The sequence below is a fragment of the Phymastichus coffea genome, unplaced genomic scaffold (assembly GCF_024137745.1).
Source record: "Phymastichus coffea isolate CEN01 unplaced genomic scaffold, Cenicafe_Pcof_1.1 PCOF00063, whole genome shotgun sequence".
NCBI classification, from domain to species: Eukaryota; Metazoa; Arthropoda; class Insecta; order Hymenoptera; family Eulophidae; genus Phymastichus; species Phymastichus coffea.
Genome location: NW_026706874.1, coordinates 1,303,518 through 1,328,637, shown reverse-complemented (window position 1 = coordinate 1,328,637; position 25,120 = coordinate 1,303,518). Strand labels below are relative to the sequence as shown.

At 40.8% G+C, this 25,120-nt stretch overlaps 3 protein-coding genes across 7 annotated transcripts; 1 reads left to right on the top strand and 2 right to left on the bottom strand.

Annotated features, from left to right (window-relative positions):
• Positions 1–129: 129 nt before the first annotated feature.
• On the bottom strand, positions 130–18,320 carry LOC131667240 (serine-rich adhesin for platelets-like). 2 transcript variants are annotated; one of them, XM_058940540.1, is made up of 22 exons: positions 17,814–18,320; positions 17,530–17,715; positions 17,303–17,379; positions 16,495–16,777; positions 15,741–15,989; positions 15,050–15,329; positions 14,829–14,903; positions 14,546–14,763; positions 14,188–14,408; positions 12,157–12,539; positions 9,982–10,284; positions 8,278–9,674; positions 5,418–7,683; positions 4,376–4,805; positions 3,671–4,084; positions 2,340–2,500; positions 1,661–1,848; positions 1,239–1,341; positions 1,000–1,161; positions 707–930; positions 385–596; positions 130–301 (listed from the first exon to the last, which is right to left on the bottom strand). In XM_058940540.1, exons 1-22 carry the CDS (start codon positions 18,068–18,070, stop codon positions 147–149), a joined length of 8,244 nt encoding a protein of 2,747 aa, XP_058796523.1. In that variant the 5' UTR covers positions 18,071–18,320; the 3' UTR covers positions 130–146. The 2 variants fall into 2 exon arrangements, with proteins under 2 accessions (XP_058796523.1, XP_058796524.1); XM_058940541.1 differs by having other exon boundaries at positions 4,376–4,802.
• On the top strand, positions 13,736–24,994 carry LOC131667245 (diphthine methyltransferase). 4 transcript variants are annotated; one of them, XM_058940552.1, is made up of 5 exons: positions 21,351–21,491; positions 21,653–21,798; positions 23,555–24,154; positions 24,260–24,392; positions 24,458–24,994. In XM_058940552.1, the coding sequence occupies exons 2-5, from the start codon at positions 21,714–21,716 to the stop codon at positions 24,777–24,779; spliced, it is 1,140 nt and encodes a 379-aa protein (XP_058796535.1). In that variant the 5' UTR covers positions 21,351–21,491; positions 21,653–21,713; the 3' UTR covers positions 24,780–24,994. The 4 variants fall into 4 exon arrangements, with proteins under 4 accessions (XP_058796537.1, XP_058796535.1, XP_058796536.1 ...); XM_058940553.1 differs by having other exon boundaries at positions 21,353–21,491; positions 21,662–21,798; XM_058940554.1 differs by lacking the exons at positions 21,351–21,491; positions 21,653–21,798 and adding an exon at positions 13,736–14,075 and having other exon boundaries at positions 24,458–24,993.
• Positions 18,530–20,809, bottom strand: LOC131667251 (dnaJ homolog subfamily C member 8). The gene is made up of 6 exons (XM_058940560.1): positions 20,602–20,809; positions 20,129–20,287; positions 19,992–20,058; positions 19,832–19,926; positions 19,621–19,760; positions 18,530–19,551 (listed from the first exon to the last, which is right to left on the bottom strand). Exons 1-6 carry the CDS (start codon positions 20,677–20,679, stop codon positions 19,311–19,313), a joined length of 780 nt encoding a protein of 259 aa, XP_058796543.1. The 5' UTR covers positions 20,680–20,809; the 3' UTR covers positions 18,530–19,310.
• Positions 24,995–25,120: the final 126 nt, after the last annotated feature.

Sequence of the window (25,120 nt, the reverse complement as noted above, 5' to 3'; positions counted from 1 at the left end):
CTAAAAAATATACGCTATCCACGGATGAAACTACACATTATATTGTCGAGTTTACTATAATGATTTCTTTTTTAAAGGCACTTCTAGTGAATAATTTTTCCCATGTGAATGAGAATCATATTTATATGAAGTTGCAATAATCATTTCTAGGTAGTACCGGTTTTGACGTGATTATGTAAATTTGGCCTTAATGTCACTGCTCCTTCCACCCAAAAGTTCGGACGTTCCAACATGCTTTGCCAGAGGGACATTTCGCGACCAGTTGCGTCCATCCAGTCCACTGCTTTCCCGTAATGTTTACCTGCAAAAATTAACCGTACCGGATTTGCGAACATTCTCTCCGCAAATCTATACGAAGAAAAGTAAATAGAACGAGATACGAACCAGTGCCAAGATTAAAACGAACGCCACCAAGGAACTCGTTACTGGCAATCCGATCGTGATCCCAGACGGTGAGCTCGAGGCCACGTTCCGCCAGCTCTTGGATACTGACGTCTTTATATACAAATGTGTGATTCCAGACGGGCGAGCCTGTCGAACGACGCACTACACCTGTCTTTTGTTTACCCGAGCGGCCTTTATCTGGCAAAAGGTAGCTGCAACAAGTAAAAAACAATTCATTGCTATACTTCTAGATACATCGATCGTCGGGTATGTTTCATTAACAGTAAAACAGCAATAATGAAATTATTATAAATGGGCTAACCTCTTGCAAAATGGATCACAGGTGCCAGAATTTTTAGCGCGCGTCTGCAAATTCCTCGCCTCCTTGACGAGGACGTGAAGCACACCTCTACTCCAGTTCTTTTTAGTCTTGCCAAGTGTGCCAGCATCCCTCTCGCGCTCCTGTCGCGTTGGGTCAGGTGGTACAAACTTCAAGCCTACTATCACTTCGCCTTTGTACGTCACTGGGTCGTCAAATGGCTCCGTCTAGAAAATGATATTATTACAGGTTGTGGCGATGGATTGGATCAAATGAATTGTCTCAAGGATATTTACGCGTTCCTGGAGAGGATACCACTGTGGTCGAGGATCGTCGAAGATTTTATTCTCTAAAGGTATGCGAACCTCGCCGAGGAAATCGTTGCGACCAAACATGTCCGAGTGCCAGACTGTCAGCCACAACGTCCTCGCTTCCAGACTGTTCAAACTCATATGGAACTATAAACAATATTTAATTGCTAATGATTCGACGTTTATTAACAATATTCATGTGCTGTTGATGAATTGTTGTTTACCTTGAGAGTCTCATCAAAAACAGGGTTCAGAGTATGCTTCTTCACTTTCGTCTTTCGTTTTCCGCTCTTGGATTTGTCGGGTAACAAGTATACTTTAACATACCTGCAACACACACGCGCGGCATGGTTAATTGCCGAATGCGTAACGAACGGCAGACGTTTCCGCTCTACTAGAATATAAACTTTTACTACATGAGCGCAGTCAATTAACGCGATACAGATACATCGTAAATTAGAATGAAAGCTCCTGCGAATTCTTGTCGTTATTCGAAGGAAATCGCTGCTGTGCGTCGAATCACTTCATTCGTGTAAACACCATCCAATTACCGCGCTAATGATTGTTTTCCATTGTAATTGGATTTTGATATACTTTACTATTCTTAGACAATTGCCGAAAAAACAAAGAAAAGTGTATAACTCACGGATCGGATCGGTTGCGCTTGACGTCCACAGGAGCCAGGTCTCTGCACTGCGTCACGTGGACCTCGAAGGTAAGCTGCTTGTAATCGTACTGCAAGGAGAATTCAACCTCACCGCGCACGGCCACTGAGCCGCACCATCTGCCTTCGCCTGCGCCGCTGTACACCGACGCCATTGAATCCGAACGCGCCTGCGCCACAACAATTTTCTCTTATAATCGCGCTTCGCAATCCGTGATGCACTGTTATTATGCCGTTGTATCTCGAAATTCGATCCGATTTATGCAGATTTTATGCTGCCGCGGATCTACTTTTCAAGCTTACACACAGCGTGCGCGTGTAATTAGCAGTTTTCTTTTTCGCGAGGTGTAATTCAATCATTTAACTGTAGACAGGAATTTCAAATCCGTTACGTAACGAACAAAAAATCTTTACTCGCAGCAGCTTCTGTCGAAAGTCAAAGCGATGCACGCGTTGACTTTTCAGCTGCAAATAACGAAAACTAGCTGACATAAAGCGTACGGGATATCACAAAATTTGCACGACACGAGGAGTTTTGATCTCGTGTCGTAGTCCAAGCCAAAAACAAAAGGAGGGAACAAAAAAACTTTTATATAATTATTATGATGGGATCATTATAATCGCGCGCATAAAAAAAGTGTAGTGAATTGATGTGACTTACGCCCAAGCTCGACAGCGAGGCACGCGTGGTGAGATGATGCGAGGAGTTGAATCCACGTTCGATGTCGTCCAGGTCGATGCTGGCGCTCCGGCTGGACGTCGCGCGAGAGCTTGCTCCGATGATCGGCGTGCTGCATGCTTCCGACAGACTGCTCGCTTCGTCTGTCAAAGTTCGATTGCGTGATTGCGATTGTTTGCTAATTTGTAACGAGCCAAGTGGCGTAAATATGGACGCAACTGTGTTGCGTGTGTCGAACGGAATGAGGAATCGTTTTGTTCTCCCTATAGTGTGCTTGTGCTGTTTTACATGTTTTAATCTGGATATTGCGTAACGATAGAGTTGCCAAATCAAAGATTTCTCGCAGTGGGTACAACTCACATCCACCGTTACCTTAATTACAACTAATTAATTAATAATCCCTGATCCGTCGTGAGCATTGCTGCCTTTCGTTTTTCCATAAAAATATCTAGCACGCGGTTCGATATCATCTAAATGCATTCTCAAGCAGTGAAATCACGCATCATACATACACACGGGCGTGACACGAATAACATACATGCCTCGCGCGCATTACAGGACAAATTTTCTCTTTGCGAAGAATGATAAGGAAAAAAACGACCTAGAGCCGACTCCTAAGACGTACCTGGTCGCGCTGCGTATCGCCAAAAAAGAGCAATAAGGACGTGGTGTAGTCGGCGGCAACCATTAGCGCAACGCCTTTGCCTCTCTTGGGAAAGTCGCACGCAATGAGCGACTATTGCGCAATTCTCGTCTCGCGACAGCGTCGTCGTCCATTCCGCGCGAGAACGGTTTGGAGGAAAATCGAATCTCAGAGCTTTGAAAATTTCATCGGATGAGCTATCAAGTGTGCCGCACGGCAACTCCTAGCGTCTAATCAAGGACATACTTGCGTGAAAGTCTCTCACACTCGCGCGCGCGCTTGGGAACTTCCTCCTTTCTACGGCGCGGCGAAAATTCCTCGTGCCGCGCGTCAGAAGTCGGTTCTTCGTGCGTGTTTCGAGAAGGGAAAGGGACTCTCCGTTTTTCTTACGGCTTCATTGACACGCGATTATTCCCGAGTGGAAGCGATTTTTCACGATCCGCTTTGTTCGGCGACGTTTAGTTTCCACAGCTACGCCAATTTCACGACAAGATTCTCGAAACGCGTGGCCGCGTCTGGCGTACCTTCAGTTACGACTATTCGAGCATTTGGATCTCCGAAAGATCTCGATCGACCGAATTAATTGTCTAGCAGCGGAGCTGTGGTTCGAGGCACGAACGCAAACTCGAGCGGAACTAGGTCAACTTGAAGAAAGAGAATCGAAGCTCACCTGCCGAGCCCGAGGCGGAGACATTGGTACTGCTGGCGTTGGCGCTGTTGCTCACGTGCTGTTGCCTCCTGGTTCTCGACTGCAGCTGCAGACCAGGGGCGCTGAGTGCCCTCTTCGGCCCGGCCACCCCAGAAGCAGCCGCTCCACTTTGCAACGGACTGTTGCGCGTGAAGCCTGGCGGGCGGTAGCGCGCCGACTTGACGGCACTGTGCTGAGGTAGGAAGTGGTACACGCTGTGGGCTTTGTGCATGCTCTGCACCGACGAGCCACTCTGCCGCGGCAGCGAGTTCGTCGTCGAGGTCGCGATCATGTTCGCCGGCTGCATACCGCGCGGTAACGTGGTCGCGCGCGAATCGCCGTAGTCGAGATCCTCGTCGTCATCGTCTTCGCTGTCATCGTCGCCGGCCGATGCGCCTGAACAAATTGAATGGGTGAATGCCACGAAATGCTTCACGTTGATATTTTTTATATTAATAAATTGATTTGCGGTGACAGTCAACTCTATTGAATGATAAATATCTAGCGGCAACTACTTTGCTATCAATTTTATTCATAGAAATCATTACCGCACCGATCCAAATCCCTGAGTACGTACGCGTTTTTTAGAAATTATAATCTATTTAACAGAGACAATAAAAGAAAGTAAATTTCCACATTAATACAAACTAATTTTCATAACCACTAATAAAGAGGAAAATAACTCACCAGACTCTCCCCTGGTATTAGCATCCGGTACCGAAGATCTCCTATTGCTCCAGATTTTCTCCTCGATAGAACCACCGTTAACGGTAGTAGTGCCAGCGCCACTGATAGTTCCACCTCCAATGGAACCACAACTTCTCACCCTGTCTAATTGCTCTCTGGAGAAACTTTTCGGATTGAAGAGCAGGTCCCCGGCTGATCTTCGTTTAGCTGCCATTGCGGTTACGCTCACATCACTGGAGCAAGCCAGTAAACTCAACTTCGTACGCGAATCCGCGGCCATTAATGCAGATTCGAAACTTCCGCGCCATGAAAAACGTTCGTAATCGCTCGCTTCGCGCTCTTCGGTTTCCGGTGGCATGCTGCTTATCGATGTCGTATGACCGTTTATCAGGAGTAGTGGATCGTGTGATTTCGAACGGGGCAAGTGCTGCTGAGAAGGAAAATAAATATATGATTGAATTTGTTACTCGAGGAGCATTCAGTATTTTTAGTAAACGTAATTTTAATTTGCTTTAGTTGACTCTACAGCTCTCATGAGATCGTCATTCTTTCTCTATTCGGCTGATTCATTCGCAATTAAGTAATTAGTACTTTTACTAGTTAATGAATAGTAGGTTTACACAGTCTTCTCGAACAATCGATAAAAGCTCGCTTAAATAAGAGCAGCATAGTGAAAAAAAACCCACGCTTTTTTTTATCAAAACGAAGAAAGTAATTATTGAGATCATCGTCTCATTTAAAAAAAGATATAAGCGATGGCCTGAATTTTAATAAAAAATGTTCTACCTGTCCGATGAGCATTATAAAAAACACGACTTTTCACTTTAATCGGATCGAAGAGTTGCAAAGCAGTTATGATCTAGTTAACTTTTCATACGCCGACAAGTTTGAAAAGTCTCGTGGCGCCAGGTAATTATTTCAAGAATCAACTTAATATAAAAACTGAAATTGCATTTCATTACATGTAAAAAGTCAAGCTACTTAAATTGTAAAATTATTAAGTCTTATTTATCAAATATTCGAGCATATGGGCACAACTAACCGTTGTTGCGCCGGCCGAATCGGAAGTGGAGTCGTCGTCTTCGGTAGTGGACGCGGATGACGGTGTTCTGTGATGTGGATATCTTCGCCAGCCAGCATTGGTATTGTGAGTATGCGCGGCGGCTGTGGAATTGCTCTCAGAAACTTCGTGCATGAGAGCGACGAGTCGGCTGCCTATGTGATGCATCACTTTGGCGATGAGCGGTGGGCTGCTGTGAGGAGTCGAGTTTGCGTCGCTACTCGTATTGTCACCTGCCATTTTCGTGAAACTTTGCACCAGCTTTTGATAAACAAAGGCAGTGTCTCTGCCAAGGCCGGGTTGTTGCACCGGTGGAGCATCTCGTCTTGGTTCCTCGTTATTCGTATCGAATTTGCTGATTATCTGCTGACAACTTTGCGATATTTGCTCTTGCAGTGCTGATCTTCGTCCACCTGCAGTTGCACCCTCGAGATCTGAACTCGTGTAGTCGGACGAATCATAGGAATCTGACCAGGTGTCCTCGGAGCTCAAATATTCTACGATCTCACGCACCTGATCGTCTCGAATGCCAGGTACAGTCTTCATTAGTCTCGTCAGTTCATTCTCGAAGTATACGAGTTGCGGTGGTTTCGTTCTATTGTTTTGATTCTGCACATAATTCCTTACTTTGGTGGAGAATCTTGGACTCGGACTCGGTGCTGGCGAGGCAGCACTTGAGGCAGTGCTTCCAGATTGATTCTGATTGTTCGCCACCATGGTCTTGAAGAATTGCCGCATCTTGGACATCATCAAATTCGTCTCTTCATCACTTGACCAATTATTGAAACTATCCTTCCTCGTCAAAGTAGTAGCAGTAAGTCTGTTCAGTCTGATCCTCTCGTGGATGTTCTTCGGCGCCGGTTGCTGTTGATAGTCTTTGGTCTCCGTTACGTCTTCCCCAGCCTTAGCGCCTTCTTGGGCCTCGTTACCGTTGTTCCTCTGTAGCAGGTCATCACAGCTTCCAACGAAGCCCGAATCCCTCGATTGTTGTTTAGCTCGGGCATCGTCTTGTTCATTCTCGCCTGGCTGCGTAACTGCGAGAATGTTTTCTGGCTGCGGAGTTTTCGCTTCATCTTCCTCAGAATTCGCAGCTGCCTCGTTCGATTCGTCTTCCGGGAGCTCGTTCGATAACGCACAACTAGGTTCGGGTGTTTTGTTGCGATCTTCGCTGACACGCGGACTCGTAGCTCCGGGATTCCGTAGCTTCTTTTTCTTCCTCTTCACCGTGTCGAATTGACCGTCGCTGCCAAATCCGGGATTAGGATTTTCGTCTGCGACATCGGTCTCCGTGGACGATCCTTCGGACTGAGATTCTTGTGCATCTGTTGCTGAATTCGTGTCTTGCAGGGAGTTTTGATGTGATCCAGAATTTTGTAAAGCCAGCAAATTATCTAACGATGAACTGTGCGATCTTCCAGTGCCTCTAGCCCTGACCAAACGTTTTCTCCTCTGAGCTTCGGGACTAGGTCGGCCTTCAGAATCACTGCCAACAGAACCATCCGAGTCTCTTCTGTCTTGATCCAACCCAAGGAACTCTGAGAAATAGTACTTTTCTGACCTCTCTCCGCTGCTCTTCTCTTGATTAGCATTCTGAGCCGTTTCCTCGCGAGTCAGCGAATCCAGCCCCTCGGAAAAGACAGACGAGCTCTCGGACAAACTATCGAGTTCTCGCGAGTTGTTCGCATTGCCGTCGGCTCCGATGCCGAAGAAAAAGTATTTGTCCAAGTCGGATGCAGAAGCCGAAGCCAGTCGTTTTCTCCAACTGGCATTAGTGTGTTCCGCCTCGCTTTCCTCGCACGACTCTTCGACGATCGTGTGTAAGGTGAAATCGATCGCTTGACGATGATAACCGCGTAGTTCTTCCTCCCGATCGCCGAGATTATTGCCGGTCTCGTCCTCAGAACTCTCCTCTGTAGCCGTAGTCGCGCTTTGCTCGTCTTCATCGTGCGAGATCTCTTCGACCCATGAGTCGTCATCGGCCAAGCCCTCCTCGAGAATCAGCGGACCGCCCCGCTTTGACTCGATGAAATTCGTAGCTTCTTGCACTGCTGCCGCCACGAGCACCGGAGCCGATTCTTCCTCGCGGCTCGTCAGAAGCACGGGGCTGCACTTTTTCACACTTTGCTCGTCACTCTCACTCGCACTTCCTACACTCAAGCCGCTATCCACTTCCGGCTCCGCACTATTCGTCGTCAGTAGTCGCTTGCAGGCCAGCGGTTTTTTGGACGGTAGACCCGTAGCGCCTTTCCTGCGAACAAAGCAGAATCACGATTGCATCATTGCACAGCGCTGGACATTCGCTTACCGACCTGGCGAGTTGAACGAATGCGAGCGAGATACGCCAAATGTTATATTATTTTAGATTGTGAAACGTGGTAACTGTACAGGCGTATTTTACCGGTTAGCATACTACACACAGCCGTCGAGTTTTAAATAACGCTTCATGCTCTGTTTACAATGTTCGACGAATGCAAAAGTCTTGCACAATCAGCATGAAGAGAGAGAGAGAGAGAGAGAGAGAGAGAGAAAGAGAGTGAGAGAGAGTGTGTGAGAGAGAGAGAGAGAGAGAGAGAGAAAGAGAAAGAGAGTGAGAGAGAGTGTGTGTGTGAGAGAGAGAGAGAGAGAGAGGAGAGAGAGAGAGAGAGAGAGAGAGAGAACGCACAGCGCGAGAGAAAAATCGTAACTCTCGCAACGAGCCAACACCTGTGAAGCAGGTTGAAATTGAAAAAGTTACCTGAACGTGCGCCAGACTCTGCGTCAGGCGCCGTGCTGTTCTCTCAACGACTTTCACTCTCCTTACGTCGGGAAAAAAAGATGTCAGAAGAATATAACTATAACGTACCTCTCGAGACTCGAGTCGAGCGAATAAAATCCTTGTTGCGGCTGTAGTAGTGTGGTGGTATCGCTGGTGATGACATTAACGGCCTGATAAGCTGGACTATGTTGAGTGATCATGACGAGGCTCCTGTATTTGTTGTTGTTCGGCGATACCCAATTGCGGCGCTGTCCGCCAACATCGTCGTTGATGTTGTACTCCTCCTCCAACTCGTCTTCTTCTTCCTCCTCCTCCTCTTCCTCCTCCTCTTCCTCCTCCTCCTCCTCCTCCAGATCTAGAGTGGGCGTACGCGGTCGTTGGCGTTCGTTGTCGTCACGCGTCGCTGCGTCTTGCTCGACGTCGACGAGTCCGGCGAGCAGCGGTGAGCTCTTGACGCGTGGCTCGGGTGGCAGAAAGTGCGTCGATGGTATGCCCTTGATGTCGAAGCTCGCTGGGATCTGCCATTTCTTGCGCGACTTCGCCATCAAGGCGTCCGGCTCGAGAGACTCCGCGCTACTAACCTCCGCGGTAGTACCAGCGGCAGCGGCGGCACTGAACTGGAAGCCACTTTGCTCGTGCCTCCCCCCCTGCTCTTCCTCCTCCTCCGTCATCACAGGTGACGAGGTGGCGAGTATTGCTCTGCCGATATCGCAGGTTTCCTCGTCCCTCGTCGCTGCCGCTTCAATACTATCCTCCAAGTCTTGCATGCTCACCTCTAGCGAGTCTGGCATTACCGCTGAATCATTCGAAGAATCGTCCTCTCCGCGTCGAAAGTCTTCGGGATCCAACGGCCTGATAGACTTCAAGAGGATCGAATTTTCTGAGTGGTCTTGCATACTAGCCAGATAAATTTCATCGTAACTCGCGATCTCTTGTAGCTTGCTTTCATCTGCGTCGGCTCTTTCCTCTTCCTCTGCACCCTCCGATTCTAGTATCTCAGATTTTTTTTCCGTGAACTCGGCATTCTCATCCAACGTGCGAATTTTTCGTAAAACCACGGATTCCGGACTTTCCTCTTCACTAGCTGGACTATCCTTGTTTTGATGATTGATTTTTCGAAGTGGGGCGGTATGGGCTTCCCTCGCGGAATCCGAATCTTCGTTATCCTCGATGTCGTTGTCACTCGTTAATGAATCATCGTTTACGATCATTACACGCGAAAATCGATGAGACGCGGAATCTTCGAGATCGCTACTGTCGGCTGACGAGCGACCTGATGAACTACGCGAATCTTGAAACATGATTTGTGGCTCTGCTAACGGCTCTTCGGGCTCTTCGCGTTGTGGAGGCGACGGTGAAGCTTCGGATACTTCGTTTGGAGCAGCTGATTCGGGTTCTGGTGCCTTTTCTTCTGGTTTCATTGGTTCAGGTTTGCTGACTTCCAGAGGTTTTCCCTGTTGGTTTGCTGGCTGCTTTTCTTGCGCCTGGAAGAAAAGAAGATAACAAATATGAGTTTAAAAAAAACGAAACGATATTTTTAAAAACTCTCTTGATTATCAGTCAAAACAAACATCTCTAACACACACAAACATAATGGTTAGTATTTAAAATAATTTTACAAATATTTTATAGAAGTAGAGATTATCCAACATAAAGCAATTCAATCAATGAAAGTACATTTGTCCATATAAATAAAAACACGTTTTCAATAATAGATATCAAATAAAGACAAAGTTATTTTCAATGATTATATTTTCATTATAATAATTAATTAGCAAACTAAGTACAAACTCTCACAGGTTGTAGCAGAGCCTCAGTGGATGAAGAGAGTTCTCTCGGGAAAATATGCGACTGTGAAAAAAGTAAGGAAGACGAATCGAAGCCAGGATTCCAAGAAAACCATGTACCAGCCGATGGTGGTTTGACGTTGCGTAGATTTAATGGTAACGATGTTTGATGCTCTCTGCTTATCATCGAATTAGCTGCTAGTTCCCCTGTCCACAATGAGGCTGGCACTGGTACAGGATATGGTACTGGTACTGGTATTGGCACGGGTACAGGCAATACTTTGGCGTTTCGGGAGCCTCCGCAAGCCTGTAGAAAATAATTATTTTTGTAACTTAACTTTATTTTGAAGTTAACTACGCCTAACTAATGAAATATCATTAACTTATTTGAATTTTTTAATATTTATAATCTTGTTGCAAAGTTTTATTCCAGACGTTGAGTAAGACGGATGTATTGAAATTTAAGTTTGCTTCTCCGGGATTAGCAATACGACTCTAATATCTCTCTCTCTCTCTCTCTCTCTCTCTCTCTCTCTCTCTCTCTCTCTCTCCCTCTCCCTCTCCCTCTCTCTCCCTCTCTCTCTCTCTCTCTCTTTAATGGGAATATTTGTAAATGAAGAGGTTGAAGGCAAGAGTAATAATCACTATAAGTTGCATTCAGGTAAATCAAATGGGATACGTTCAACGAATCAAACCAAACGGGATACGTTTCAGACAATTGAATATAACGGCAAAAGTACTCTGATCCTAAATAAGCGACTGAGGATTTTTAATAATTTTTTTTTTGTGAAGTGGCGGTTAAATTAACAGAACGGATAGAGCAAAACAGTGAACACTCACTAGAGTTTCCCGTGAAAATTGATGAAAATTTTTATCTTCATTATACTGATCTTAATGGGGTACCAAAGATTACACAATATCTCAAAAACAAAATTAGTGATGTTGATAGTATAAATGCAAGAGTTTTAAAGGTTTTGGATTTATTTATTAGTACTCTCTTCGAGTACCTTTTTAATCAATGCATTTACAAGGGTTATTGGCCTCTTGCTCTCAAAATTACAAATATTATTTCCATTTACAAATTAGGAGACAAATCACTACTAACAAACTATAGACCAATATCACTGATTCCTTATTAAATTAATTCACGTTAGGCTGTACAAGTATTTGTCAAAATATATCATTGATAACAAACAACTTGGTTTTGAAAAGAAAAGGGAACTAAAAAAGCAATATCACATGTTACAAATATTACTAGACAAATTAGTAATACCAAATGTTAACAAGACCCTAACATTTCGAAGTCGATACGTTGCTACCAAAATATATAGAAAATTTGACAGAGAAATGAGAAGTATCAACATTACAAACAACAGTAGTAAATTTAAAATAAAAAAGTGGATTCAAACTAAAATCAAATTACTAGTAGATATGGATGTTGCAAACAGGGCTGACCTGATCAGCAGATTAGTATTACCATCCAAGAAATTAACTCAAGTGGAGGAACCTAGGTATTATGTCTTATATCATTGTTCTCATCTTTTATCACTTCTATTAGAAATAAATTAGAATTATAAATTTTATGTATTCTGTTATACTAGCTTGTACATAGATACCTGTATATATCTTTGCAAGTGGTTTTGTAGATTGCATTATCTGCAACCATTTGGTATATTAATATGAATAATATAATCATGATAATAATTATAATAGCAATAATAATAATAATAATAATAAATTGATCTATTCGTGGCCACATTGGCTTTAAAAATCAAAATTAAAAAAAAGTTAATCATAATAGTCCTCCTATAATTTTGTTCAAGTCTCAGTATATTTCTATGTTTGGTATAATCAAATATCCAAAAGTTGCTTATTGATTTTCGCTTCGAACTTCAGCAAACAAAAGTCTTATTATAGTAATTTTTGTTGAAAGATTTAATTAAAAAAAGAAATAAGATGAATAATTTTTATCTCGTTTAATTAATCTTTTAAGAATACTTTTTCCATTTTCTTTTAGAAGAAAACAGGATAACTTTGCGCAAACACATTAAGACAACCTAAACTCCTGCGTGCAACAATGTGGAAGTAAATATTCCCTCGTAAAACATACTTTCGCCCTTTTAATGCGTCCGCAAATGTTATCGGAGAGCACACCCTAAAAACTCGAATGAACACACACCTGGCAGCAACCAGCCGGCGTCGTTCCGCCGAATCCAGCCTGGGGTCTGGCCGGGCAGCAGCTCCAGTCGTTGGCTTGACCGACGGTGGCAGCCTGCAGCGGTGGCAGCTTCAACGAGTTGCTCTCGAAGTAATCCCAGTCGCAATCCTCCAAGCCCGGCTGGTGTTGCTTGGCCGTAGGATTGCCGTTGAGGTAGGATGAGCCGGAGCAGCTGCTGTCGGCGTCGTCCTCCTCGCGGCCGGACGACGAGTCCGAGCTGATGAACACGAGCCGTCGGTAGTCTAGCAATGCTGACGCCGTTGACACCTCATCCGACAAGTTTAGTAGCGGTTCCTCTGCGCCGCAACACGCTCGTGCGTGCGATCTTCCTCGCCTTCGTGGACCTGCAAAGTCGCTCGTGAATTGATCAACTGGCGGCGACGCCCTATAAATGTGCATGGGCTCAAGTTGCGCGATTTTCGCTTGCACAACGTAGGTCGGCGAAAGGTCGGTCGGTCGGATATGTGTGCTCGACTCACAGTTAAATTTAATTAACTCGGCTGTCGCTCATCTCGCATGTATAATAAATTAAGCTGGTTGTATTATGGACGGCAGCGTTTTCCGAAATGAAAAATAGGCGTTAGCTGAACCGAATAAATGCCGACAACAACTTTTCAACGAACTAATCGAACCAAAGGAATATTGATAAGCAATCTAATATCGATCGTAATGTTTTCTTATATTTAATCTCATAACCTTATTACGCAAATCAAAATTATCATCTAAATAAATACACTGTGTTATACATTGAATATTCTTTTTTATCGTAAATAAATATATCGCACTCAGATAAACAAAATACTAGGTGGTAAATAAAAGCGCATTCATGCGTTTATCAAATCAAATAACATCTATCAATATTTTCGTCTGAAATATCACTGACCTACGAGCGGAAAAAAAGCTGCTCGTTGAAAGAGAATAATAATCCATAAGAAAAGAGAAAAGGAAGCTCCGAGAGAGCGAAAAAGGGCGTTACGGCGTACTGAGTTTCTCGTTCCACGCGCTAATGAATTACCTGGTCAGTGACTATGAATTCAGCCACGTGTGTACTGCACGAATATTAGTAGCAGTGACAGCTAATCGACATGCGCTTTCTTATTCCTCCGGTCGCAGGCTTTCTACATCGATCGGAAAGAAGAAAAATCGCTGGCGATGATTCACGTATGGCGCAATCAATGGACGTTGATAATTGTGTTCCAGGCACGAACCATGTTATCGCAGACCAACGCGCACACCGAGACCGAGTATTATGAACGAAAAATACACACACAGAGCAGCATTATTATGTTTACAGCACAAACGGCAGCACCGACGACGTCTGTCGTCAGGCGCACACTGAGCTGCCGACGGCAATAAACGCAGGCGAAGGCACACAGCAGCCTGTGGCAGCAGCGAACCGTGAAGCCCCCTTTAGTGAGACACCTGTGCAGCCCTCAGACGACCGCTAAAAATACGTACGCGCCGCATTTTGGATGGCGTTCAAAGCAGAGCTACAGCCGCGACCACGAAGAGAGTGACACACCTTGACACCGTTCGATTATTTTTAATTCGCACTTGTCCGTAATACAACGATAAGGCAACAATGACGATGGCTTAGTATCCGTGAGTCCACGTTAGATAAAAAAATAGCATAATAATTACTGCGGCGTACAGTACGAGAAAATAGGTGGCAATGATGGAGGTGAAGACGAGCTGCACAATTCGGCGCAGCTCGAAACCGAACACACACCAGCAATCGTCCTCGTCTTCATCGTCGCTGCTGCTGCCGTGATGCTTCATCGTGCTGTTATCGCTACGCGATGATGAACCGCTCTGAGACTCGAGTGAAATCAGTGGGCTTCGAAAATCGATGTTAGCAGCGACGACAAAGAAAGAACGAGGTAAGTTATCGTGAGTATCGTTCCTAATTGTGCTTTGCCTACTTTCGTTCCTTCGAGTGTGTTGGTTTCGACTTTTTTTCCATTTCTCTTTCGTGTTTCGTTCGAAATTTACCTTGAGCATCGAATTGGCGACGTCGTCGTATCATAACACGACTTTGCGAGCCAGGTCCCATCCGCGTGTAATCGTCATGATCATCTTCTCCTGCGCTTGTGGCACTGTCTCGTTGTAGGATTTCGTCACAACTTCCGGCTGATGGACCCAAGCTTCCACTGCTAAAAAGCTTCACGCGACGGGCTATGTCGACGTAGCTTGACAGGCCAGATTCGCTTAGTCTTAAGGAAAAAATTAGCCGTTCAATGAAAACATATCCGTAATAAACGCTTTTTTTTGTTTTTATTTTATACTCGCGTTAACCTTATTTTATAGTGTACAATAGTATAGTTTAATTTTATTATTACAATGATCTTACCTTACGCCCTCACTCCCGCTACTCTCATATTTGGCACTACTGTTCGACTCACGGCGAGTCCGAGTTATGGCATCTCGAATTCTTTGCGAAGCCAGACTCGATTCACCCCTTTCACCGACAATTTTACGCGGTAACGCTGGTGTCGGCTCACTTTCGCTCTCACGTGGACTGTATTTTGAGGACCTTGTGCTTAGCGGGCTTGCTTCTGGCGAAAGATGCTGCAAAGACGATAAATTCGATTAAATTTCATGCGAGATATAATAAATTTCATACGTATACGTACGCTAGAACACCGTCGGTTATGTGCATCATCGGTGTCATCGGTTGAAAGCTCTTCTTTAGAAAATTTTCTTTTCACCTGTAATCAATTCATGATTAGTTGCTGTTAATTTCATTATGATAGTAAATTATTCATTTTAATAATATGTTCACCATTTGATTTTTTACATAACATTAAATTAGAAAAATAAAAAAAAGCATATTTTTACAACATAGCATACTTACAACAGACGGTTCATCGATCTTTTTACCGGACGTTGGTTCCGATAGAATTTGTTTGTCCAGATCTTTGACGAAGGCGGCTGTAGCTATAGCAGTCGTGGCTAAAGCGACGTCGTCGCTCTTATCGCATTCTTCTTCGTCGTCTCCCTTGGATTCGTTGCTATTCACGTAGGAATCGGCTCGCTCGTCCTTATTCTCGATCATCTGCAATTCGTCCACTGTCATCTTTGAGGACTCGCCTCCTGGACATGCCTCCTGCTCTATTTGCGATTCGCTTTGTGAACTGTAAAAGCGTGAACTTACAATTTAAATAAAATAAAAAGTCGGATGCAATAACTGGTTTCAATATTTTTGCATAGCTGTCAAGCTAATTGCTAAAGATATATGTATAATTCACGGGGAATCTTGTTAATAAGTTCTTTTCAAGCAACATGCTGGTGATTATCTATTATGACATGTAGAAATTGCGTTTTTCCGCTACAATTTTAATTGCTATTTTTAAAATATTCGAAATGAATAAAGCGTGAAAATAAAACAAAAACTACTCGCAATGTTTCCCAAGCGAAACCATAATACTTTGAACTGATCACGCATGACACCAAAAAATGTTTACACTTTTCGCTTCTTCTTATTCATGGTGAAACAGCCAATACACTTTTGAATCATGATCGCACTTTTTTCAATTTCCGCTTACTTGACTGATTTATCTTGTTCGTCACGTCGGAATAGCCTGATCGATGTACTGCTGGTGGCCCGAAAAGACGAAGGATTCTGCAGCGATTGAGACTTGCGCACGTCGTCCCGACTATCCTGTCGTTTAAGCTGCGACGGTAGCGGCGGTTGCTTGTCCTCTTTATTTCGCGGAGACAGCAGCTTCGGTATAAAGCTTGGTATACTTATGTCCTCACGGCTCCGGCGCAGATCGTCCGTGCTTCCTCTGTACCTGCACAAATCGATTTTTTTTTTCGTCATGGTTCAGCAGTGATTTTTTTTTTTCAAAAAGATCACGTGGGAGTTATGCTATATACGTGCATATATGCACGCTTGTTTTGTGTGTGGGTGTACATGGATTGTGAAATACTTTTATGACTGGCATTTATGTTACGTAACACTGGTAATCGTTGTATGATTACGTATATGTGTATGTATGTACGGTCGAGCTACGTTATAAGAGAATCTTTCAAAAGCATGGAAAAATAGAACTATTTTTCACGTGCGATGCAGAGATTAAAATTAAGAAATGAAATTAAGAAACATGTAGTCTTAAAGCTAGAAATCTTATCTTAATGGTTTTACTAACTACCATAGAAGATTTAAAACAAAACTAATTACCATAGAAGATTTACGACAAAACTAATTACCATAGAAGATTTACAACAAAACTCTCGTATCCGTAATAGTACGGCCAATCAGATTGCAATTAAGCAACAATTAAATCAATTCAATACCTCTGCGGTATCAATGATCGTTTCGGAGACTCCCGGATATCCTCGAACTCCTTCGAATTACGACTGCGGAACACTGGTATACTCGACTTTTTCGATACTTCATTCTGTTGCTGCTGTTTCGTTGGCTTTGCGATCACTTTCGCTGCTGACTTGATCAGCGATTCATTCGTTACTGCTGCTACTTTTTTCTCGTCGTCGAGGAAGTCACGACGTCGACTCGGTAAGCTTCGATACAATCGGTACTCCGCTGATTTTCGAGCTGCTGACCAACGTGCTGGCGGACCTGTTATGGGCATTATGATACTAATCAGTTGTATGTGCACATAGGTGGAAAAATATATGCAGTTGCTCAAATTGTATTTTTCAATTTAACGATTGCTCAAATTTCGCAAACCGACGGAAATTCATAACAAACTCACGGATAATATGTAAAACTATTGATATTAACATTCTACTTAATAAAAGATAAAAAAAACTGGTCGGTCAGCTTGTTAACTAAACGTCAAATCATCATAAATCAAATCATCGTGTTACTCTCTGACTTTCGCTACATAAGTGAAAATTCGAATAACGCAGTTTCTTCAAGCCACGATAACGTATTTGCACAGTCGATTTATTTCGATGAACGTACGACGAAGGAACGACTGAAAAAAATCCGATTTCTCAGAACTCTCGAATTACTATTCCTTAGTCGTCCAAAGTGATTAAGTTTCAAAGAGCACACAACAACGCTTCCGTTTTTCCTTACATTGCTCCAGGAAAAAGCACGAGCGCGAGTCTCTCGCGCGCGTTGTATAGAAAGGCTTACCGTTGATAGTCCAAGCCCTGCGGATGCTGTACTTGATGATGTCTAAGGCAGAAAGACAGTTGCTGGACTTGACTCGCCTGCGAATGTACATTCACGACACTTTAGGGCACGGAACACACGAACACACGAGTACTGCATACACATTCTCTCATTCCCGTCTCTCTCACTCCACACACCCACGCACGCAACCCACGAGACACGAACAGCGCGAGAAGAAATCTACTCACTCGATCTTGTGGCAAAGTGAGCACAGCCAGTCGGGATTAGCGTCTCTTCTGCACTGCCGGCAAACGCGCAGTCGACACCTTGGACACGAGGCTCCAGTGTTGTAGAAACGACCGAAGGCCGTGAGACAACGAGCACACTTACCGCTCCCTGTTTTTAGCCTTCCAACTCCAATCGTTGTCGGCTTCCTGAGAACAACATCATTATAGCGCGATCTTGCCTCTTTCTTCGGACCTTCGTCACTTCTAATCTGTTTTTCGCTTGATCGGTAAGCTAAAGTACCTACCCAGGATCGACGAATTCGTGCATCCTCGACATCGCCAGCTGTGGGCGACGAACGAGAAACACCACTTGTTGCTCTCTCTCTCTCTCTCTTTCTCTCTCTCTCTCTCTTTCTTCACGGAGGGACGCCGCGCCGCCGCCACTCACCTTCGCTCTCCTCGCGGCTGCTGCTGCTACTTTGGCTGCAGCCTTTTCTTCGGCGCACCTGATCAGGCGCATGCGCCGATCGACCGAATCGTACGTTCCTGCTGCTGGTTGCATGCCTTTTAATTTGACCTGCCGTACATGTATACCTATAGAATATACTTATGCTGTACGCTTCAATGCACTTCTTCGGCCAGTGCACGAGGCACTGAGGGAATCATGTGTGACGATAATAACAATGCTAAAGAAGAGTAGCGATACTTTTATGTTTCGTTTATATTTTGTTTTCAGGAGGAAACATTGATTGTATGCGAATGTTTAGTTGTTGGTCTCTTTGTAATAGAGATACAAGAATGCTTTTTTTGTTATAATTATTATCTAATTTAGAAATAAATAAAAAATCAATTTACCTTGTAACGTCTAATGATTAAAAAGTAATATGTTATGCTGTCCATTAATTAAGAATGTATTTTGTAATCACCTACAAACATAACAATTAATACATGGTCATATACTAGGTATTAATGGAAATAAGTTTAGTACTTTTAATTACATTTTAATAAAGCTTTATTTGTTTTTTTTCTTTAAGTTTTTATTTTGAGTAATAATTTTTACGAAATACACAGCTGACATTATTAATTAGTAAATATTTGTCATATTTTTTGTACAAAAAGTTGATTCAAAACTATCAAAGTTAATAACTCTCTAGTGTGGAGCATAATGTATTAAAATTATTCAATAAAACAATGTTGTAATCTTACGTATCATTTACTAACACACAAGCACTTACATTTATAGATTATTTCTCTGCTTCATTTTCACCTTTTATTTAACAAAAAAATTTAATATAATTACCGTTTGGTTGGCATTACCTTAATCTAACGTTCTATAATATTTTATTCATGCTTCCTCGTGTTAAAATTTGAACTAACATATGCATATATTCAAAAACATTTTCATGTATTTCTATCAATCGTCATCAGTAAGTAGTTGCACCCACAAAAAGGAAGTGACATTTTGATATTTTGTAATGAATGATACACACAACCTTACACAAATTTAATTCTATACTCACTTTAGACTTTTGAGTATATAGTTACAATTTAAATTTTTTGGAGTAATGTAAATTTATTTGAAATTATTTCATCTTTAAAAACGTTAACTATAAAAGTATCAATCAAACGATCAATTGTACTCCAAAAAATTCAGATTTCATTATATCATATTTGATATTTTGTTGTTTTGTACATTACAGGAATAATTAAATTGATCAATAACATTATAATTGAGTTATTTAGTTATTTGAACAGAGTTCCTTGTTTTGTGTAATCCTGTACTATTACACTTCTTGAATACTTTATGATCGAGATTCAGCTTTGGTCTTTGGAGGTCTAAATGATTTCATTTTCTTTTCCTTTTTCTTTTTTTTTGGTCCTCCAGAACCAGACTGGAAAGCTTTCCAACTCTCTACTCTAGACTGTCTAGATTCTTCAAAATTCTTTTGCCATTCACGATCTACAGCAGCTTGTGCTTCAGCTGTCAGTTCTTCCTCTCTTTTTCTTTTCCTCTGCTCTGCATCACGTTGAGCCAAGTCTCGTCTAGAATAAACCAATTTTTGTGAAACACATTTCATTAATATTGAATAAATTACTTGAAAGGAAATTCACCTTCTACGTTCCATATCAGCAAAGAGTTTCATTGTCATTACATACACAGCGTGTTTATAGCCTTCTGGTGTTTCTTCTTCCAACACGGCATCATTTGCCAATTTTCCTTCTTTTTTCATTTTCTTTTTCTTTTCAGAAATCTATAGAGTATATTTTATAATGATAAAAGGGACTGTAGTAAGAATTAAATTTATTTGATAAACAAACTTACGTTGTGATCTGTCCTTGCTTTTGCCTCTTCGATAACATCCATACACTTGGCTCTGGTCTCTTCGTTTTCCAGTGTTTTCCATGCTTTATTGACAGCTAAAAATAAATTTATTACCATATATTGTAGTACTTTAAAATAAGTCATGATTTGATAAGCTCACTTTCAAAAGCCTGTTGTGCTCTATCTGCGTCATCTTGATTTTTGTCAGGATGAACCAATATCGACATCTAAAAAATGAATCGTGATCAGATAGTCTTGTTGATTCAATAAACATTTTATTTAAGTAGGTATACTTACACGTCTATATTTCTTTTTGATTTCATCAATATTTGTCGTTGGATCTATCTGAAGAACTTCAAATGGGTTTAAATTAAAATAAGAAGAACCGGGACGCAGTAACCTATCAATTTGTTGCTTAGGTGTGAGGACTGAGTCTCTCTTTTCAATTTCTTTAACCTGTTGTAATAAACAAAAATTAAATTTTTTAAGAAATACTGATGATAGGTTAGAACGCTTTGATTGATTATTAGTATCTTTAGCCAAATACTGAAATAATGATTAACAAAGATTAGAATTATGAATAAAATTTACTAAATAATAACTTGATGTCTTATCGATTAAATGTCCAAATACACAAAGAAATTATACAAGTAAATTTGTCTAACTAGCAATGTTTACAATATTATATAACGAACAACAAAGGTTCGACTGTACAATATGTTCAAAGAATAATAATCGAAGGGATCAAAAGGCATGAAACTTTGACAAACCTCACTATAGAATTCGTTAAATTCATCTTCTTTTTGTTCTACTGGTTCGTTTGTTAAACTGGAATTGGCCGCTGCCATCTTGAAGCACGCATACACACAGGACACAAGGACAAGCGCGACTCTTACGACTGACAAGAGTGACAAGCAGCTGGTAACAATAGTGTATCGCTGAGGCCGTTGAGGGCGTAAAGCGACTTTAGTCAACAAATCGCCCTGTGTTACATACTTTTCTCGCTCGATGGCGCAGTACAAGTAGCGTAATTTGATTTTAAGAAGTGGATGAAGCGGATGGACGAACTACGAGGACGTCACACTTTTATTATTAATTGTGTAGTGTTTTAAATGAGTGGGAAATCGTCAATTCTATACTTTATATTTTTATTTATTTAAAACCTTAAATAATTAAATAAATTTATTGATAAAATATTTGAAAAAATACAAACAGAATGCGTTGTATGATATTGTGCCTTCGGTATATATTGTCACGTCGATACTAAAAAGAATACATGTGATGGGCTATGGTAACTAATCATGTATCGGTAATTTAACTTCCTATTATGCCAATTGTCGACCTTCCCAGGAAGATTTATAAATCTATCTAATGAGATGGATTAAGCTAAGCACGTTCTCCATAATAATTCCGCGAATATTACTCACCGCATATTAATTTGGCAAAAAGAAAGGGAAGGGGTACGCCAGCTTATGGTATAAAAAGGCTAGATCAGGATCCGCAAGGCAGGCAGTAGTAATTCAATTATTCAGTAGTAGAGTACTAGTCAGGAAGGAAGAGGGATCCAGTGTGGATACTCCCTAGACACATCTATTCTAACACAGGACCAGTGGTACACTGTGCAGCCATTTGTGCGCCGATCTATAGGGACTTTGAGGGGGTACGCATTTTTAAATAAAGTAGAAAGTGTTAAAACTTTTATTAATATTAATATTAATTACAATATAAAAATTAATATTAATAATTTCATATATAACAATCGTTTCATTGAGTTTTATCATTTTTTATTTTCTTTATTCCCAAATGCACGCTCCCTCAAAGTCCCTATAGATAGGATCACAAATGGCTACGCCGTGAACTACTGCCATCGCTGGTCTTGTTTATGACTGAGTCTGATAGTATAGTGTCAGAATTGATGTCTCTTCGAATGTGTCGAAAACATTCTGTGAACACCCATACAAAAGACAGTAAGTATCAATGAGAGACGTTGTATTGTGTCTATTTGTACGATGTATTAAAACATTTTTCAGTTTTATTGTTTGTTGTTTTATTTTAATGAGTTACTTTAAATAATCTCTTTATCTACAGTAATCTGAAAATTTGCCTGAAGGTATGATTCAAATGGATTCTTTAATAATTTTAACAGATTATAAAAGCCTTATTATTTTTAGGTTATGTAGAATTGAGGTTTTTCTATTTATCTTTGATTGAACTCTCGTCTTTGCTGCGCGTAACTATATTTTTTTAATCTCATCCCAGACAGCGAACTGTAAACTGCAATTATTCAACAATGAACAATAGTCGCCATTACATGGAAAATCCAAAGATGATTATTGAACCATTGATAACCATTCCAAAACCAAGGCCTTCAATGGTCCAATCACAGCCTAGAACTCTCAACAATGTACCTATGAAGCTGCCAGTTGGAGGAGAATCTCCATATACAGATCTTTTACTTGTAATCCAAGAATTGGGACAACATATTCGGCCTAGTTATGGTGGACACCGAAACTCAGCTGAAAAAATCAAACAAGGCATCATGAAGGCTCGTGTTCTAGTCAAAGAATGCATCATGGAGACTGAAAGGATTGCTCGACAATGAGGAAATGTTTAACTTAAGTAGTTCAATGTTTTTCTATCCATTCCTAAAAGTATTAGACGATGGATTTTTCAATTTGTATAAAGAATGTATTTATTGAGATTTTAACAGTTTTATTAGTGAAATACTTTTAAACACATGAATTTAATAATTTCAACTTTTTACTTCAAGTTGTAACATTATTATTTTATTGTGAAAAATACTTTAATGTATTGAAAACCAAGAGGTTGAAAATAACCCAAGTAATTTTTTAATAGTTTTTTTATTTAAAATAGCAGTAATTTTTAAAACAAATGATAAACGATCTTAAGCAATTTTTTAATATGTATACGTCTAACCAAAAACTACCTCGTTCAATGCAATGTATAATAGTGATAATTCATATTGATATTGCACACATTGAAGAGACTTAATCCATTAACATTAAAGAGACTTGAATCCATTTAATAAACGAAAATGAAAATGCTATTGCATTCTCATATTTGTTAATGGACCACATACATTTAATAGTATTTTTGATGCAATGATTGTATGTACATTAAACAAATGGACCTGATTAAATGTAAGATTTATATTATTGAAATTTTGATTAATATGTACGTGATAAATATTCTTAATATCTGTAATATCATTAGAAATGCTGTACACTCTGATTACAAAAGCTGTTTCAAATTTTTTCCTATATCAGTTATTTGATTATTATTTTTCAATGCAGGCTCACAATTTTTTCAGAAAACATACATGTTATCGAATAATATTAATTTTAACAAAGGCTCAAAAAGTATAGTATTATATGCTAGTTCATAACACATAAGGAAGCATCTGTTATCAGTTTGATGTGATAATATAAGTTCGACTGACAAAGCTCAATATTAATGTTAAGAAAAAAAACAATATTCCAAATCATTAATAATACCAAATGTGCTTGCCAATAATTTAATTTTAAGTCTTCATCATAATGTGTATGAAAAAAAATGTTTGTATGAATAATTCTAATAAATATTGATCTCTGAAGCTAATCAATGCTGTTGATCAATTTATAGCCAAATTCCTTGCAAAGACGACAGTTTACAAACAACAAATAATATTTAAAAATCTAATAATTGTGCATGATATAATTTCAGATTTTATAATGTTCCAAACGTTAGAGAGCTTTGATACGGAATTGTCGGCCGACTCAGTCGAGTGGTGTCCATCAGAGAACTTTCAAGATATTTTCGTCTGTGGAACGTACCAACTGACTTCCAATGACAGCGAAGGTTTTCCAACACTCAATAAAGTCAAACGTGTCGGCAGGATCTACTTATTCCAAGTTGACGACAAAAAGCTTCGGCTTCTTCAACAGCTCGACGTACCAGCAGTATTGGACATGAAATGGTGTCACATCAAAATCTACGGCAAAATTCTTCTTGGAGTTTGCAATTCCGAGGGATATTTACAAATATATGAGTTGATTAAGGACGAGCTGGAGTTTGCATCGGAAATTGCAGTGAATGATGCAAGTGAGAAACCACTTGCACTCTCGTTGGACTGGTCGACGGGAAGGCGATTGGAAACGACGGAGGACATAAAAATTGTTGTTAGCGATTCGCAAGGATCAGTTTCATTGTTCAACATTGCTGGAAGTGTGAAAAATATCGAGAGGATCTCAAGGCTACATGGACATGATTTTGAAGCTTGGATAGCAGCTTTCGATTACTGGAATACCAATGTTCTTTATACAGGTAAATTGGTTCAACATTATTTTTTAATCTGTTAGTCATTTCGGTTGAAAGGAAACTAAAGTTTCATTTTGAAGCAACAATCAATGACAATCGACGTTTCAACAGGTGGCGATGACTGTAAATTTTTACGCTTTGACACCCGAATCAACAGCCCAACACACACTAATCGATTGCACAACGCCGGAGTTACAAGTCTACACAGCAATTGGAAAAAAGAATACAGTCTAGTCTCCGGCAGGTAAGCATCTCAATGTCAACTTCTCGTCCAATAAACATGTAGGCATATAAATTTTGCATCTATAGCTATGACGAGACACTAAGGACATGGGATACTCGACATTTTCGCAGACCACTCGAAGAGTTGAATTTAAATGGCGGAATATGGAGGCTCAAATGGGATCCTTACGAAGCGAGATATTTACTGGCAGCTTGCATGTACAACGGATTTTTCATTGTCGATTCGCAAATTCCAAACATCGTTGCCGAATACAAAGAACACAAAAGTATTGCGTATGGTTGCGACTGGTCGTTTGGAAAAGAACAGCGCGAGAATTCGTTGGTCGCTACTTGCTCGTTTTACGATCATCTTCTAAAGCTTTCGTCTGTGCAGATGAAAGAATTATAAATCAGATCATTTTTTCATACATTTTTTTATACATAATATCTGTTATTGATAATTATACTTCTCTATTTTTCTTAATTTTTGACGTTAAAATTTTTAATTTTTGTAAATTTCTAATTTTTCAACAATCTTTCGCAATTTAAAATAATTTTAAAAAGTAATGAGACGAATATGTGATTGAAAAGAAATTTTATAATCATAAAGGTAATTAAAAATAACTAAAGTTAAGGGCTGCAATTTTTCTTTCAACCAGTAGTAGTCGGTAGACTAAAGCTTTCCTTTTGGAAAACCGAGTCAAGTGATAAAATTATCATACATATCCAATATGAATCATAGTAACACTA